At 53.1% G+C, this 15587-nt stretch overlaps 1 protein-coding gene across 1 annotated transcript in view; it reads right to left on the reverse strand.

Annotated features, from left to right (window-relative positions):
- BRSK1 (BR serine/threonine kinase 1) overlaps positions 1 to 11787 on the reverse strand; it is a 23775-nt gene extending 11988 nt beyond the window's left edge. Inside the window, exons 1-8 of the mRNA XM_055553085.1 lie at positions 11652 to 11787; positions 10074 to 10168; positions 9897 to 9982; positions 7125 to 7265; positions 3662 to 3778; positions 3550 to 3583; positions 3390 to 3458; positions 1736 to 1882 (exon numbers count right to left, since the gene is read on the reverse strand). Coding sequence (XP_055409060.1) covers positions 1736 to 1882; positions 3390 to 3458; positions 3550 to 3583; positions 3662 to 3778; positions 7125 to 7265; positions 9897 to 9982; positions 10074 to 10168; positions 11652 to 11787 — 825 coding nt within the window. The remainder of the gene's footprint in view (positions 1 to 1735; positions 1883 to 3389; positions 3459 to 3549; positions 3584 to 3661; positions 3779 to 7124; positions 7266 to 9896; positions 9983 to 10073; positions 10169 to 11651) is intronic.
- Between the last annotated feature and the right edge of the window lie 3800 nt (positions 11788 to 15587).

The following is a 15587-nucleotide window of genomic DNA, read 5'->3' on the forward strand; positions in this document are numbered from 1 at the left end:
AGTGCCTGGCTACATCTCTCGCATGCGCAGTGGCATCCTGCCCACGCGCCACCCCACCTTGCAAGGGCCATTAAGCGCATGCGCCCTCCCAGGTTGGCGGTGGTGTGTGGGTTTTTTTTTTTTGGTGTGGGGTATGTGAGTGTGTCAGTGTGTTTGTCCAGTATGCACATGCGGCCTCCCGGGTGTGTGTCTGTGTGTCTGTGTGTGTCCACTATGCACATGCGTCTTCTTGCATTTGTGTGTGTGTGGTGTGATGTGGTTGTGTGTCTACTATGCACATGCGTCCTCTCATGTTTGTGTGTGTGTCTGTGTGTGTGTGGTGTGGTGTGTGGTGTGGTGTGCTGTGTGTGTCCACTATGCACATGCATCCTCTCGCCTTTGTGTGTGTGTGTGTGTGTGTGTGTGTATGTGTGTGTGGCGTGTCTACTATGCACATGCGTCCTCTCATGTTTGTGTGTCTGTGTGTGTGTGGTGTTGGGTGTGTGTGTGTGTGTGTGTGGTGTGGTGTGGTGTGGTGTATGTCCACTATGCATGCGTCCTCTCGCGTTTGTGTGTGTGTGGTGTGGTGTGGTGTGTGTTTGTGTGTCTGGTGTGGTCTGTGTGTGGTGTGGTGTGGTTGTGTGTCCACTGTGCACATGCGTCCTCTCATGTTTGTGTGTGTGTGTGTGGTGTGTGTGTGTCCACTATGCACATGTCCTCTCGTGTTTGTGTGTGTGTGGTGTGCTGTGGTGTGTGTGTCTCTGTGTGTCTGGTGTGGTATGTGTGTCCACTATGCACATGTCCTCTCGCGTTTGTGTGTATGTGTGGTGTGGTATGTGTGTGGTGTGGTGTGGTGTGGTGTGTGTCTACTATGCACATGTGTCCTCTCATGTTTGTGTGTCTGTGTGTGTATGTGGTATGTGTGTGTGTCTGGTGTGGTGTGTGTGCCCACTATGCATGCGTCCTCTCATGTTTGTGTGTGTGTGTGTGGTGTGTGTGTGTGGTGTGGTCTGGTCTGGTGTGTGTATATGTGTGTGTGGTGTGGTGTGGTTGTCTACTATGCACATGTGTCCTCTCATGTTTGTGTGTCTGTGTGTGCGTGTGGTATGTGTGTGTGTCTGGTGTGGTGTGTGTGCCCACTATGCATGCGTCCTCTCATGTTTGTGTGTGTGTGTGTGGTGTGGTCTGGTCTGGTCTGGTGTGTGTGTGTGTGTGTGTGTGTGTGGTGTGGTGTGGTTGTCTACTATGCACATGTGTCCTCTCATGTTTGTGTGTGTGTCTGTGTGTGTGTGTGTGTGTGTGTGTGGGTGGGTGGTGTGGTGTGTGTCTGTGTGGTCTGGTGTGGTCTGGTGTGTGTGTGTGTGTGTGGTGTGGTGTGGTCTGGTGGGGGTGTGTGTGTGGTGTGGTGTGGTTATCTACTTTGCACATGTGTCCTCTCATGTTTGTGTGCGTGTGTGTGTGTGTGTGGTGTGGTGTGTGTGTGTGGTGTGGTGTGTGTCCACTATGCACATGTGTCCTCTCGCATTTGTGTGTGTGGTGTGGTGTGGTGTAGTGTGTGCATGTTGTGTGTGGTGTTTTCTCCTCCCCGTCTGGAGTGGCAGGTGGGCAGGACCCAGGATGGGGCTCAGCCAGCAACCCCGCTCCCAGCTGTCGCCTTGGGGATGGAGGGACGGGTCCTGGAAACCTGTCCCCATGACTGCCCCAGGGACTGTGTCCCCACCTCCCACTGTCCTTCCATGCCCGTCCCCCAACTCACGCTGAGCCTTTTCTCGGGCTCCACTTCGATCATCCCCCGCAGTAGGCTCTGGCAGTCTGGAGGGATGAAGTGGGGCATGTGGAAGACGCCCCGTTTCACCTTCTCCAGCAGCTGGCGGAGGTTGTCATCGTCGAAGGGTAGAGCCCCCTGCATGAGGAATGACGGGACCCCTTACACACAGAGCTCAGCATGTACCAGACGAGTGCCTAAGCGCTTCACATGCAGTGACACAGTCAGGCCTCACCACAAGCCCTGGGAGAGGGGGAGCTGGGGCTGTCTCCACTTTACAGATGGGGAAACTGAAGCATGGAGGCATCCAGCCATTTGCACAAGACCATCTGGCTCTGAAGTGGCAGAGCAGTGATTTGGCAATGGGCGGTGTGTCCAGCACCTAAAAGGCTGGGGCTGGAGCTTGGAGCCTGTCCTTTAAAAACATGGTTCTCCCCAGGTTAGAGAGGGGTAGGTAATCTTCATTCACTCAACAAAGACCGAGCCTCCATTACATGTCTGGGATCCAGTGGTGAACAAAGCAAGCCCTTGACCGCCTGCAGCTCATGCCCGGAGTGGGAGAGGCTGGTGATGGAGCAAACAGTCCTACAGTGACCGGGTGCCTGAGGTGACACTGGACTGGACTAGGCAGACCAGACCAAGAGAGGCCTGTGGGAATCTGGGGGTGTAGCAAGTTGAGTGGTGTCCCCCCAGAATTCCTGTCTACCTGGAACCTCAGAATGTGACCCTGTTTACAATTACATCTCTGCAGATGTAATTCATTGAGGATCTGGAGGTGAACTCCAGGCTTTCAGCATGGGGGCCCTAAATCCAGTGTCTGGAAGAGGTGGGGCGAGCGCAGAGAGACACCCTTCAAGGACTTACACACACAATGACAACTCTGTTAACCTCTGGGGAGTAGACAGCCTCCCACTGGGAAATCTGACCTCATGGCGGGAGGGAGGGGGCCTTGGGGAGGCTTCCTGGAAGGGCGATGATTGAGCTCAGAGCTACAAGAACTCTAGTGTTAACCAGGTGAGCAACAGGGCTCGCAGGGACAAGACAGTAGGTGCAAAGGCCCTGTGGTCAGAGCTCATGTTCCCCAGTTTGGTTCTATTAACCCACTTGTTGTTCAGTCGCTGTCATGTCTGACTCTTTGCGACTCCATGGAGTGTAGTCCGCCAGGCTCCTCTGTCCATGGGATTTCCCAGGCAAGAATACTGGAGTGGGTAGCCATTTCCTTCTCCAGGGGAATCTTCCCAGACCAGGGATCGAACCTGTGTCTCTTGCAGTGGCAGGCGGATTCTTGACCACTGAGCTACCACGGAAGCCCCTATTAATCACTACGATATTGTAACCCCCTAGGATCAGTTAGTAAGCAGCTGCTCGCCCGAGTGCTCCAAGTCCTCCTGGCCGTGCCATCCCTTCCCAGGGGACCCTCCAGACTTTCTCACGGTTCTGTGACCGGATGGTTAGCTCCAGGCACAGACAGGGGCGCCCCCGGGATTTTGCTCTACTGGTAAATACCACCCCACACACGTTCCTGGTACCAGTTAAATATCTGGGAGACAACCCCTGAGTTGAGGGTGGAAGTAGATGTTCTCTGTTTCCAGCAGGCAGAGGACTGTTCTAGAAATGGGGCGGGGAGAGGCAAGGATGGCCTTACCACGAGCAGGGCGAAGAGGATGACTCCGCAGCTCCACATGTCAGCCCGGCGGCCGTCGTACTTCTCGCCCTGGGAGGAGAAGGGCCGGCTCTGATGCTCACCTCTCCCAGGCCCCCCACCCCCGCCCACTCCTCTCCCCCTCTGCCTGCCCCTCGCTCACCTTAATCACCTCTGGGCACGCATAGTGGGGGGACCTGAGGGACAGAGGGGGTGTGAACCTCTGGCGGGCTTCTACCCGCTTTCTGGGGCACAGGTGGCGGGCCCCCACTTACCCACAGCTGGTCTCCAAAAGGCTGTCCCCCACTTGCAGGGACGCCATGCCGAAGTCTGCAATGCGGATGTTGTTTTTCTCGTCCAGAAGCAGGTTCTCGGGCTTCAGGTCTCTGTGGCTGAGACAGGATGGTGGGGCTCAGGCCTCCGCCCACTTCCCAGAGTCTGAGGACCAACCCCCCACCCCACCCCCATTCACTGTCTCTCAGAGGGGGATCGTGTCTAGCAACTTCTAGTTAGGGACCTTTGCAAACACGCTCCAAAGCAGAGACAAGAATATACAAAGCCCCATGCACCCACCCACTAGCTTCATGCATTATCAGCTCGAGGCTCATCTTCTCTCATCGCCACCCCTACATACACTCTCCTTCCCCCACTGGATGATTTTGCAGGAGACCTCCAGACAGTGTATCATTTTATCCACAGATATTTGAATATGTGCGAAGTGATCTTTTTTTGAGGTAAGCAGGTCTGGTACTGAGCTGGTTCTGAAAATATTAAAATATCTCAGGGTTTCCCTGGTGGCTCAGTGGTAAAGAATCTGCTGCCAATACAGGAGACTGGAGTCCGATCTCCGATCCAGGAAGATCCCACGTGCCGCGGAGCAACTAAGCCCCTGGGCCACAGCTGTGGAGCCTGAGCTCTAGAGCCAAGAGGGGCAGCCACTGAAGCCCGCGCGCTCCGGAGCCCGGGCTCCACAGCACGAGGAGCCACTGCAGTGCAAAGCTCTCCCACCACAACTAGAGGAGACCCTGCATGACATAACCAGGGGAAAAGCCTGTGTGGCCACGAAGACCCCGCACAGCCGAAAATAAATAACATTTTTTGAAAAATTCAAATATTTCAAGAAATTCCCTGGTGGTCCAGTGCTTAGGACTCTCGGCTTCCACTGCAGGGAACAGGGGTTGAATTCCCTGATCAGGGAACTAAGATGCCACATGGCCCAGCCAAAAACAAAACAAAAATCAAATATTTCAATACTGAATAATTAAAAAAAAATACTGTCAACTAAAGCCCATCATTGCTTCCTCCTTCGCACCCCCCTGCTCACTCCCTACTCTGGGACAAACTCCTCAGGATATAAGGGTTAATGATGTCCCCGGGGAGGTGGGGCAGAAGGTTTTATAGTTTCTGTTGGAAGAGGTCCTTAACTGGGTTAGACTTCATAAATCTGTTGACTCTCGCCCCCTGGAGGCCAGTGTCTTTAAAGTCAGAGTCCTGACACTTGTCAATAGAGAGGTGTTGACAATTTAAATGGGCTGCCTTTTCATCACCAAGCTTTGGTCCTAGGTCTCAACCCCCTCAGCCTGATCCTCACCCCATCTCCAATCCCCTATCCCAGAGAGGGAGGTGTGCAAACAAATGAGGCTGAAAGATGACCTGGAGGCATCTATTTTGCACCTTAATTAATCATTAAAATGCTGCATATTGAATATCTTGTTTTGAGAGCTGAAAGCAATTCAATGAGGAAAGGAAGATCTTTTCATATGGACATCCTTATGCAAAAAAAAAAAAAAATGACCCTCAGCCTTTACCCTCCACCATATACAAAAATTAATTTGAAATGGACCTCAAGCCTAAATGCAAGAGCTAAAACTACGCAACTTCTAGAAGAATACATCGGAGGAAACCTTATGACTTTGAGCTAGGCAAATATTTCTTTCTTTTTTTTTTTTTTGGCCACAACCCATGGCATGTGGGATCTTAGTTTCCCAAGAAGGGATCTATCCCGTGTGCCCTGCAGTGGAAACACAGAGTTTTAACCACTGGACTGCCAGGGAAGTCCTTGGGCAAATATTTCTTAAGTAGGACAGAAAAAGCATGAATTGTAAAAGGAAAAAAAAAAACCCCAACAAACTGGCTTCATCAAAATGTGAAACCTTTGCTTTTCATAAGATATTGTTATAAAAATGCAAAAGCATGTCACAAACTGGGAGAAATTACTTGAAAAAAGTAATGCATTTGATAAAAAGATTTGTTCTTAGAATAAGTAACTCTTGGGAGTTATTCCTAGAGTCATCCCTCATTCCTGGAATAAAGAACTCTTACAGCTCAATAATAGAAAGATAAATAACTCAATTAAAAATGGGCAAAGGATTTGAACAGACATTTCTCCAAGGAAGACATACAAATGGCCAATAAGCACATGAAAGGATGCGCAACATCATTAGCCATCAGGGAAATGCACATCAAAACCACAATGAGATACTACTTCACACCCACTAGGATGCAGAATCAAAAAGTCAGATAATAACAAGTGTTGGCAAGAGATTGGAACCCTCTGAGACTGCTGGTGGGAATGTTGAGTGACACAGCTGCTTCGGAAAATGGGCTGGCATTTCTTTATTTTTTGGCACTTCTTTAAAAGGCTAAATATAGAGTTCTCATGCTGCTGCTGCTGCTGCTAAGTCGCTTCAGTCGTGTCCGACTCTGTGCGACCCCGTAGACGGCAACCCACCCATATGACCCAACAATTCTGTTGTTTAGTCGCTAAGTTGTATCCAACTCTTTTATGACCCCATGGATTGTATCCTGACAGGCTCCTCTGCCCATGGGATTTTCCAGGCAAGAATACTGGAGTGGGTTGCCATTTCCTTTTCAAGGGATCTTCCCAACTCAGGGATTGAACCTGCATCTCCTGCTTAGCAGGCTGATTCTATACCATTGAGCCACCTTGGAAGCCCTACCCAATAATTCTGATCCTAGGTATATACTCAGGAGAATTGAAAACATAGGTCACAGACCAAAACTGGTATGTAAATATTCATATGTCCCCATTATTCATTATAGCCAAAAAGAAGAAACGACCAAAAGGTTCACCAACTGGTAAATGGATAAGCAAAATATGGCAGAGCCATAAAATGGAATAGTACTCAGTAGTGAAAAGGAATGGGTACTGATCCATACTACAACATGGATGAACCTTGAAAACATTTTGCTAAGTGAAGGAAGCCCGCCACAAAAGACCACGTTGATAGGAAATGTCCAGAATAGGTAAATTCACCGAGACAGAAAGTAGATCAGTGGTTACCCAAGGCTGGGGATGGGGGGAGATGACCGCTTAATGGATACAGGGTAATGATTTTTGGGCTGATGAAATGTTCTAAAATTACATAGTAGTGATGCTCATCATTGCAAATATACTCAAAACTACCGACTGTACGCTCTGAAGGGTGGATTTCATGCTGTAGGAACTTTTGTTTGTTTCTTTCGGTTTTTTGCCACACAGCACAGCTTGCGTGATCTTAGTTTCCTGACCAGGGATCAAACCTGTGCCCCCTGCAGTGGAAGCATGGGGTCCTAACCACTGGACCGCCAGGGAATTCCCTATGACGTGTGACCTATATCTCAATTTTGGAAAAGCGGGCTGCAGCACTCTAGCTTCCAGTCATTCTGCTACACGCTCCCAAGGGCCTGCCTTCTGGGTAGTGCTTGTCCCAGCCTCCCCTCAAGCTGCCCCCTCACCAGATGGAGTAGCTGTGGCAGAAGTCCAGTGCTGACACGATCTGGCGGAAGAACTTCCGGGCCTCCTTGGGGGTCAATCTCCCCTTCTTCACCAGGTAGTCGAACAGCTCACCTCCAGACACGTGCTCCAGAACCAGGTACCTGGGGGACATGGAGGGGGCAGAGGGCTGGAAGGGGCATGTGGAGGACCAAAGAGCCTGACCTCCTTCTTCCAAAAGTACAAGCCCTCGATGCCATTGGCCCTGGAGGAAGAGGATCCCAATTCCCATGAGTCCCCCGGAGGAGGAGGCTCCAATTTCTATTAGCCTCTGGAAAGCAGAAACTCAATTCCCATTAGCCCTGTCAACTTCAGAGGTCAACACTCTGACTAGTTTTCCTCAGGAGATGAGGCAATTCCATTAGCACCTGGAGGTCAGAGATCCCAATTCTCAGAGGCCCCTAGGAAATAAAGCCCCGTTTTCACACCTACTTGCCATCCTGCAATAGTACAAATTGTGAATAAAAATAATTTTGATGTTTTGAAGTGCATTAGGAGAACTGATCGAGTTTTATTTCCTATCATTCCCACCATATTTGTGTTAAGATATAAGTATAAGGAGGCTTCCCTGGTGGCTCAGACGGTAAAGCGTCTGCCTACAACGCGGGAGACCCGGGTTCGATCCCTGGATCGGGAAGATACTCTGGAGAAGGAAATGGCAACCCACTCCAGTACTCTTGCCTGGAAAATCCCATGGACGGAGGAGCCTGGTAGGCTACAGTCTATGGGGTCGCAAAGAGTCGGACACGACTGAACGATTTCACCTTCACTTTCTGGGAAGCCAAAGTTCTCATTTTCATTAGTGTCTGGGATGCAGATAATGGAATTCTAATCTATTCTTGGGCAATGACGCTGCTGTTGCTACTGCTTCTAAGTCGCTTCAGTCGTGTCCGACTCTGTATGACCCCATAGACGGCAGCCCACCAGGCTCCCCCGTCCCTGGGATTCTCCAGGCAAGAACACTGGAGTGGGTTGCCATTTCCTTCTCCAATGCATGAAAGTGAAAAGTGAAAGTGAAGTCGCTCAGTCGTGTCCGACCCTCAGCGACCCCATGGACTGCAGCCCACCAGGCTCCTCCGTCCATGGGATTTTCTAGGCAAGAGTACTGGAGTGGGGTGCCGTTGCCTTCTCCGATGACACTTGCAATGTGTACCAATTCAAGGGTCAACATCTGTGAGGTAAAGACTACAACTCCCATCAGCCCCTGGGAAGTAAAGACTCCAATTCCCATCAGTCCTTGAGAGAAAGAGACCGTCTCATCAGCCTCCGGGAAGTCAAAATTCAATTCCCATCAGCCCCCTGGCAGCAGATTCCCATGTCAACCTCAAGAGTATTAATACTTTGACTCCCCGTTGTTTCCGGAGATAAGGCAACTTCATTAGCACTTGGAAGAAAGAGATCCCCCCAATTCTCACAGGACTTTAGGCAATAAAGACCACGCCACCTCCACCTACTCCCATTAGCCCCTGGGAAGGGAAGCCTCTTATTCCCATAAGTCTCTGAGATGAAGAAACTAGAATTCTCTTTAATTGTTGGCAAAAAAAAATTGGCTTGTGCACTAGTCTAAGTCAACTTCCCTGAAGTAAAAGACTACAACTTCCTTCAGGTCCTGAGAGGTTAAAAACTCCCAACTCCCATAAGGCTCTGGGACATGGAGACTCCTAATTCCCATCAGCCACCTAGATTTTAAAGACTCCAAATCCCATCAGGCTCTGGGAGGCTAAACATCTAATTCCCATCAGCCCCAGGAAAACAAAAGCTCAATTTCTATGAGCTCAGTGGAAGGCTGAGGTTCCTGTGTGAGACACGAAGTCCCACAGGCCCTCCTCCCCACAAGGATGGTGGAGTGAGAGTGACAGCTCCACCAATTGGCAACAATGGCCCCTCCCCGCCGCCACACCTGGGGAAGCCTGAGGACTACAAATCCCACGAGCCCCTGGGGCCGGGGCAGCTTCCTTCCTGGGGAAATCCAGCCTCTGATGGGTGCTGGAGTCAGTTCAAACTGGGGACAGTGAGGTCGAGCAGCGGGGGTGTCCCCTCTCCTGCTGCCCAGTCCAGCTGTCCCCTGGGTCACCAGAGTCCAGACAAAGGCCTGTTGTCTGGAGCCGGGACAGCTGGACCCCACCCCCAACCTAAGGGGGGTATTCGACTTCCAGATACAGACTCAGAACTCCTGAGCAGACCCATTGTTGGGGTGTCCAGTCATAGCACCCAGAGTTATGCTGCGGGAGGAAAGGAGCCTCCAATGCTGCAGAGGAAGGGTTTGGGAAGAGGCAAGATTCATTGAGCCTGGGGCTTTGCTAAGCTCCATTGCCCCAGCACATGGGAAGGGCAGGGGGATCTGCCCTTAACAAGTCAGATCTGGCTGAGGGCACCCAGATTATGTAGTACAGAGTGTTCCCCACAGCGCAGCAGGGTGATGGACGGGGGCCGGAGAGGAAGGGGGAGGATCAGCCTTGTCCCCCATCAGGCACAGGGACGGCTCAGGCTTAGCTGCCCTGCTGCCAGGGTACAATCGGCCCAGAGCGTCAGACCAGGTCAGCATGGGAACACGGAGGATTATGAGTGTGTGAAGGGGGGTTGTCCTTGTGCAGTAGGGATGGGACTGGACTTTCAGTGGCCCAGCCAAGAGAGCTTAAGTTTCCCCTGGCCCCTCCAGGCCTTGATTCTGGAAACGTCCCACCCTGGGAACTTGGGGAGGATGCATGGAGGGCTGGGTGTCTATAAATACCTACAAATATTTCTTGTTCTCGTAGACGTCATGGAGTTTGAGGACATGCGGGTGCTCGATGAGCTTCAGGATGGCTATCTCCCGCTCCACCTGGGGGAAAAGGAAAAGCGGGCGGTCAGCCTTGCCTCCCTCCCTGTCCCCAGCCCCAAAGGGTCCCCTGTCCCCCAGCTCACAGACACACCTTCATCAGCACTGACTCAGACAGCTTCTCCCGGTTCACGATCTTGATGGCCACCTTCTGGCCTGTGATGCAGTGGACCCCGAGTTTAACCAGACCTGGGGGAATGGGACGGAAAATGTGGGGAGTATTCCCAGTGCAGTCTCCTCACCTCTGGCTCCTAAGCCCCGCCTTGCCAACCTGCTTCCTCCTTTTTCCCCTCCTGGCTTGTTTCACGGTGGCCTGAATCACCCTGACCTGAACTCCTGGGGACTGACAGCAGCCATTCCTGCCAGACACAACTCTCTTTCCACTCCCTGTTGTCCAATTCTGTCCCTTCTGGTTGCCATCCACTTACCTGCCTCCCCCTACCTCCACAGCCACCCTGGACTCTCGGTCCTTCCCGTGTGCCCCTTCGAGTTCACCTCTCCACACTGTCTTGCCTTGTTGGGTTTCCATAGTTTTGTGTCCTCCAGTCTACCTCCTTCAGACAAACCTCTCTCTCTTTCTCTCAGCCCATCACTTCCTTGAGTTCTCTGCCCTTTAATCTTCTGGAGACACCATGTCTCCCAAGGAATATAATCTTGTGATTGTCCCCTTCCCAGACAATCCTCCTCCACCTCCTCTCAAACCCAGACCTCTCAAGCCCTGTTTTTGATCTTTTAAAAACAGCAGCTGCAGCTGGGAGCATGCACATCCCAAGGGTATGCCCACTCCCCAAGGTTAAGCCCTAAACCCAGAAATGCAGGCCCCCAGCCCCCTCCACCTTCAGACCAAGGAGTCCGAGCCCCCAGCCCCTTCTCCCTCAAACCCTCAAGTCCATGCTCATGGCCCCTTCCTCCCCCAAAACTCAGGAACTGAGGTCAGCAACACCTTCACACTTTTCGCCCTGGGATTCGGAGTCTGACCCTCCCCCAGGCCTGGGCCCTGATCCCCGAAGCTCTGGCCCAGAACTCAGGTGTTCAGCTCCTGTCTTACACCCACCCACCGCCCACCTGGCAGAAAAGAGGTTAAGGAGGTTAAGCAACAGCAGAAGATGACCGCACCCCCCCCACCCCCCGCCCCGAGTCCACAGCCACCCCTGAGGGATTTGCCTCCTTCGTCCACCTTTCCACCTCTCCACTCCCTGTCCCCACTCCGAGCCAGCATGCTGGAGAAGGGGCAGGATGCTGGAGACCCCATCGCTCCAGCCTCAGTGCCCCTGTCACCCCAACAGAGGCCATCTGCGGCCAAAGGACAGTGCGGAGAGATGCCGCTTCGGGAGGCGCACCCCCATGCCGGCACCTCACCCCAGCCTGCGGCTGTACTGCGCCAAGGACCTGGGCTTCCGGCGGCCGGGACCCTGGCTGCAGGCCAAGGTCCCTTGCCCACGCTGGGGCCGGACCCTCCAACCTCTATCCCCCAAAGCGGGGGAGACTTTGGGCCCCACACCTCCCCCAGGAGTCGGGACCCCAGAGTCCGAGCCCTCACCCCCTCAGCCTGGAGACCCGGCAGTCTGGACCCCGAGTACCTTCTCTGAGAGGGACTCGGGGCCCCGGGAGCCCCGCTCTCTGCCCCCATCCCCCCTCGCCCCCACCCCGGGTGCCCCCTCCCTTGGCTCACCTGTCTGTCCTTTGCCCAGCGTCTTCTCCAGCCGATAGGGGCCCACATATTGGGCGTGCTGGGGTGGGTGTGGGTGTGGGTGTGGGAGGTGGTAGGCGGGGGAGCCCCCGCCCCCATCCTTGCCCCCGGACGACATGATGCCCTTGGTCCCGGCCCGACCGGCCCCCCGGCCGCCCCCCCTGCGGCCAGTCGCCCCGTCCCTCCGGTGGGGGCCGGCGGCCGCTCCGTCCCGGCCCCCCCGGCTACCCCCCACCTCTCCGGGGGTCCCCAGGGGGCTGGGCTGGGCCCCCCCGGTCGGCGGGCCGCGGAGTTGGGGGAGGGGGGGCTGGCCCGGGGGGGTCAGGCCCCGGGAGTCAGCATGGCCCGGGGGGGCTGCGCGGCCCCCCCTCCCCAGCCCGTTTCTGGCCGGTCCCCCCCTTCCTGCGCCTCCCCCCGCCGGGGGGGTCTGAGGTGCGGGCCGGCGGATGCTGCAGGCCGAGGTCCCCCCCGCCCCCCCACGCGCCCTCTCTCCTCCGCCTCCTCCTCCTCTCCGCCTCCCCCCGCCACCTCGTCCTTTCTCTCCGGCACGCTGACATCACCATCCGGGGACTCCGGGCCCTTCCCCAAAGTTAACCCTTTCGGAGGGGGAGGGGGAGCGGGGGCAGGGGGCGGGCCTGGGCTCCGGAGCCGCGGAGACGCGGTGGGAGGATGCTGGGAGCGACGGAAGGATGCAGGAGGGACCATGGAGGCAGACGAATGGGGCACACAGGAGGGGCAGAGCCGGGGCGACACAAAGGGAGACGGAGCCTGACACGAGTGGGGGAAGGAGACAGAGGCACGGGAGACGGGGACCGCCAGAACCGGGGCTGGGGCCGGACAGGGAGTCGGGGGACCGCGCAGGCGGGCAGAGACAGGAGAGACCAGGGGGATCAGAGAGACAGGGAGACGGAGGAGAGGGGAGAAGGTGCCTGGGAGAGAAAGAGGGATGGAGAAAATCAGAGATAGAAATGGAGAGAGATAGGGGAAGGGAAAGAGAGGTGAAGAGACAGGGAATGGGCCGGGGTAGGGGGTGGGCGGGGGTTAGAGACACAGAGATATGGAGGGACAGCCAGGCCAAAGAGATGAACCGAAAACAGAGCCAGAGACAGGGAGAGACTGAGAGTAATGGAGGAGAGAGACAGTGGTTGAGAGACAGAGAGATGGGGAGAGAAATGGACAGAAATAGAGGGACGAGGGCAGAGGAGACAAGATACAGAGGTGGGGCACCGGGGGAAGGTGACGGGAAGGGTGGAGGGTCAGAGAGAGGAGAAAAGTGGGAGAGAGAGGGAGACAGACAAGGGAGGAGGAACAGCAAAGAGAGAGGTGGACAGAGAGCGAAGAGAGACAGATGGAGAGAGAGAGTGACAAATAAGCATAGAGCTAGGAACCCCAAAATATGGGGGGTAAACACAGGTGGAGGCCTAGATGCTGGGGGAGATAGGGCAGATTGGAGGGACAGGGGAAAAAAGGAGACAGAAGCAGGGAGAGAGAAAGAATTCGGGGAGTTGCTGATCCAACGCTCATCTTTGTTCCCCTTGACCCCAAGTCTGCCCATCCCGGCCTCCTTTCCCCACTAGCATTGGGGCCCCATATCCACCCACAGATCAAGGTGCATGTTTTTAAATATCTTGTATCCATACCTCCATTGAGAATACTCCACAATCCTCCTACAGAGAAATTTCCAGAACCCCTTGAAGTCCCTGTGAATTTTTTGGTCGCTATTTATTCTGTGTCCACCATCAGATTCCCTAGCTCTTCATGTGGGCTCCACTATAATCATATGTCCCCACTCTAGCTCATCCATGTGCTACAATCATGTATCCCCACTCTTGGTCATCCATGAACCTGTGCACAGCTGGATTTCCATGTGACTGGGATTCCACTATGTCAGATACCCAAGGATGTTAGGTCCCCATTTCACACCCAAGTCTCCTATAGAGTGTACCCATGAGCCTTAAGTCTCCTAGTCAACCACTTTCATTCCATGATGCTATACTCCGTGCTGAATCTGAGCCAGATACTGATCCAAGTGGTGAGGCTACAGCAGTGAACCAAGTCAACCAAGATCCTTGTCCCATGGACCTCTCACTGAGGTGGGCGAGGCCAGTAACAAGCAAGGTAAACAAGCAATATATATGTTGGGAATTCCCTGGCGGTCCAGTGGTTAGGACTCTGTGCTTCCACTGCAGAGGGTATGGCTTCCATCCCTGGTTGGGGAACTAATACCCCACAAGCTGTGAGGCCAAAAATCAAACTAAAGCAAGCAAACAAAAGGAAAATATATGGTATGTTACAGAGTCATGATCATGACAAAGAGGAAACAAGGCAGGAAGGGGGACATGAAGTGTTTCTTTAAATTTTTATATATTTATTTCTTGGCTGCACTGGCTCTTCATTGTTGTGCACAGGCTTTCTCTAGCTGTAGCGAGAGGGGGCTACTCTCTAGTTGCTGTGTGCTGGCTTCTCATTGCAGTGGTTTCTCTGGTTTCGGAGCACCAGCTCTAGGCACATGGTCCTCAACAGTTGTGGCTCTTGGGCTCTCGAACATGGGCTCAGCAGTTGTGGTACACGGGCTTAGTTGCCCCACAGCAGGTGGAATCTCCTGGACCAAGGATCAAACCCATGTCCTTTGCTTTAGCATGTGGATTCTCAACCACTGGACCACCAGGGAAGTCCAGGAGGTTCTTCTTGAGTGATTGTTCTATGTGATTTTCAATTACATTGCCAAGAGAGGCCTCCTCAGTGAAGGGACATTTAAGGAAAATGAGGCCACGTGGATCAAGTGCCAGGAGCCTTCCAGACAGAGGAAGCAGCTGTGCAAAGGCCCTGGGGCAGAAGTGTGCCTGGTGTGTAATGGGAAGGCTGAAGTGTGGCTGGAGGGGAACAGTGGAGAGTGCAGTGGGAGGAAATAAGGTGAGGATGCAGACCCAACAGGGCCTTAGAAGCAGGGTGAACAGGGGATTTCCTGGTGGTCCAGTAGCTAGATTTAGCACTTTCAGTGTTGGGGCTTGGGTTGGATCCCTGGTCAGGGAACTAAGATCCTGTAAGTCGTATGATGTAACACAAAAAACAAAACAGAACCGAAAAAAACAGGGTGACCATATGTCCTGGTTTATGTCTTTTATTCTGTAATTATCAGTAGGGTCTGTTTTCACTCTCAAGTGCCTTGTGGATGAAAAATTGTATGATCACCCTTCTTATTGGTCATTGTAAAGGCTATGGCTTTTATAGGGTACCTGGGGAGTTTTCATCTAGGCTACCATTATATTACACATATGTTCATATGTGTAATGACATGTACAATTACATGTCACAGGTACATATATTATACAGCATTATGTATCATAATGTATGTAAATAGTATTATAGTTAGATGGACTTTTACATACATGTACATAAGACACAGAAGTTGGACTGTGAAGAAAGCTGAGTGCCGAAGAATTGATGCTTTTGAACTGTGGTGTTGGAGAAGACTCTTGAGAGTCCCTTGGACTGCAAGGAGATCCAACCAGTCCATTCTAAAGGAGATCAGTCCTGGGTGTTCTTTGGAAGGAATGATGCTAAAGCTGAAACTCCAGTACTTTGGCCATCTCATGCGAAGAGTTGACTCACTGGAAAAGACTGTGATGCTGGGAGGGATTGGGGGCAGGAGGAGAAGGGGACGACAGAGGATGAGATGGCTGGATGGCATCACTGACTCGATGGACATGAGTTTGAGTGAACTCCGGGAGTTGGTGATGGACAGGGAGGCCTGGCGTGCTGCAATTCATGGGGTCGCAAAGAGTCTGATACGACTGAGCGACTGAATTGACTGACTGACTGACATAGGTACAGTAGGCTGCATGTGTGTGCTCAGTCAGTCGTGTCGGATTCTTTGCGACCCCACAGACTGTAGCCCACCAGGCTCTTCTGTCTATG

The sequence above is a fragment of the Bubalus kerabau genome, chromosome 17 (assembly GCF_029407905.1).
Source record: "Bubalus kerabau isolate K-KA32 ecotype Philippines breed swamp buffalo chromosome 17, PCC_UOA_SB_1v2, whole genome shotgun sequence".
In the NCBI taxonomy this organism is placed as follows: domain Eukaryota; kingdom Metazoa; phylum Chordata; class Mammalia; order Artiodactyla; family Bovidae; genus Bubalus; species Bubalus kerabau.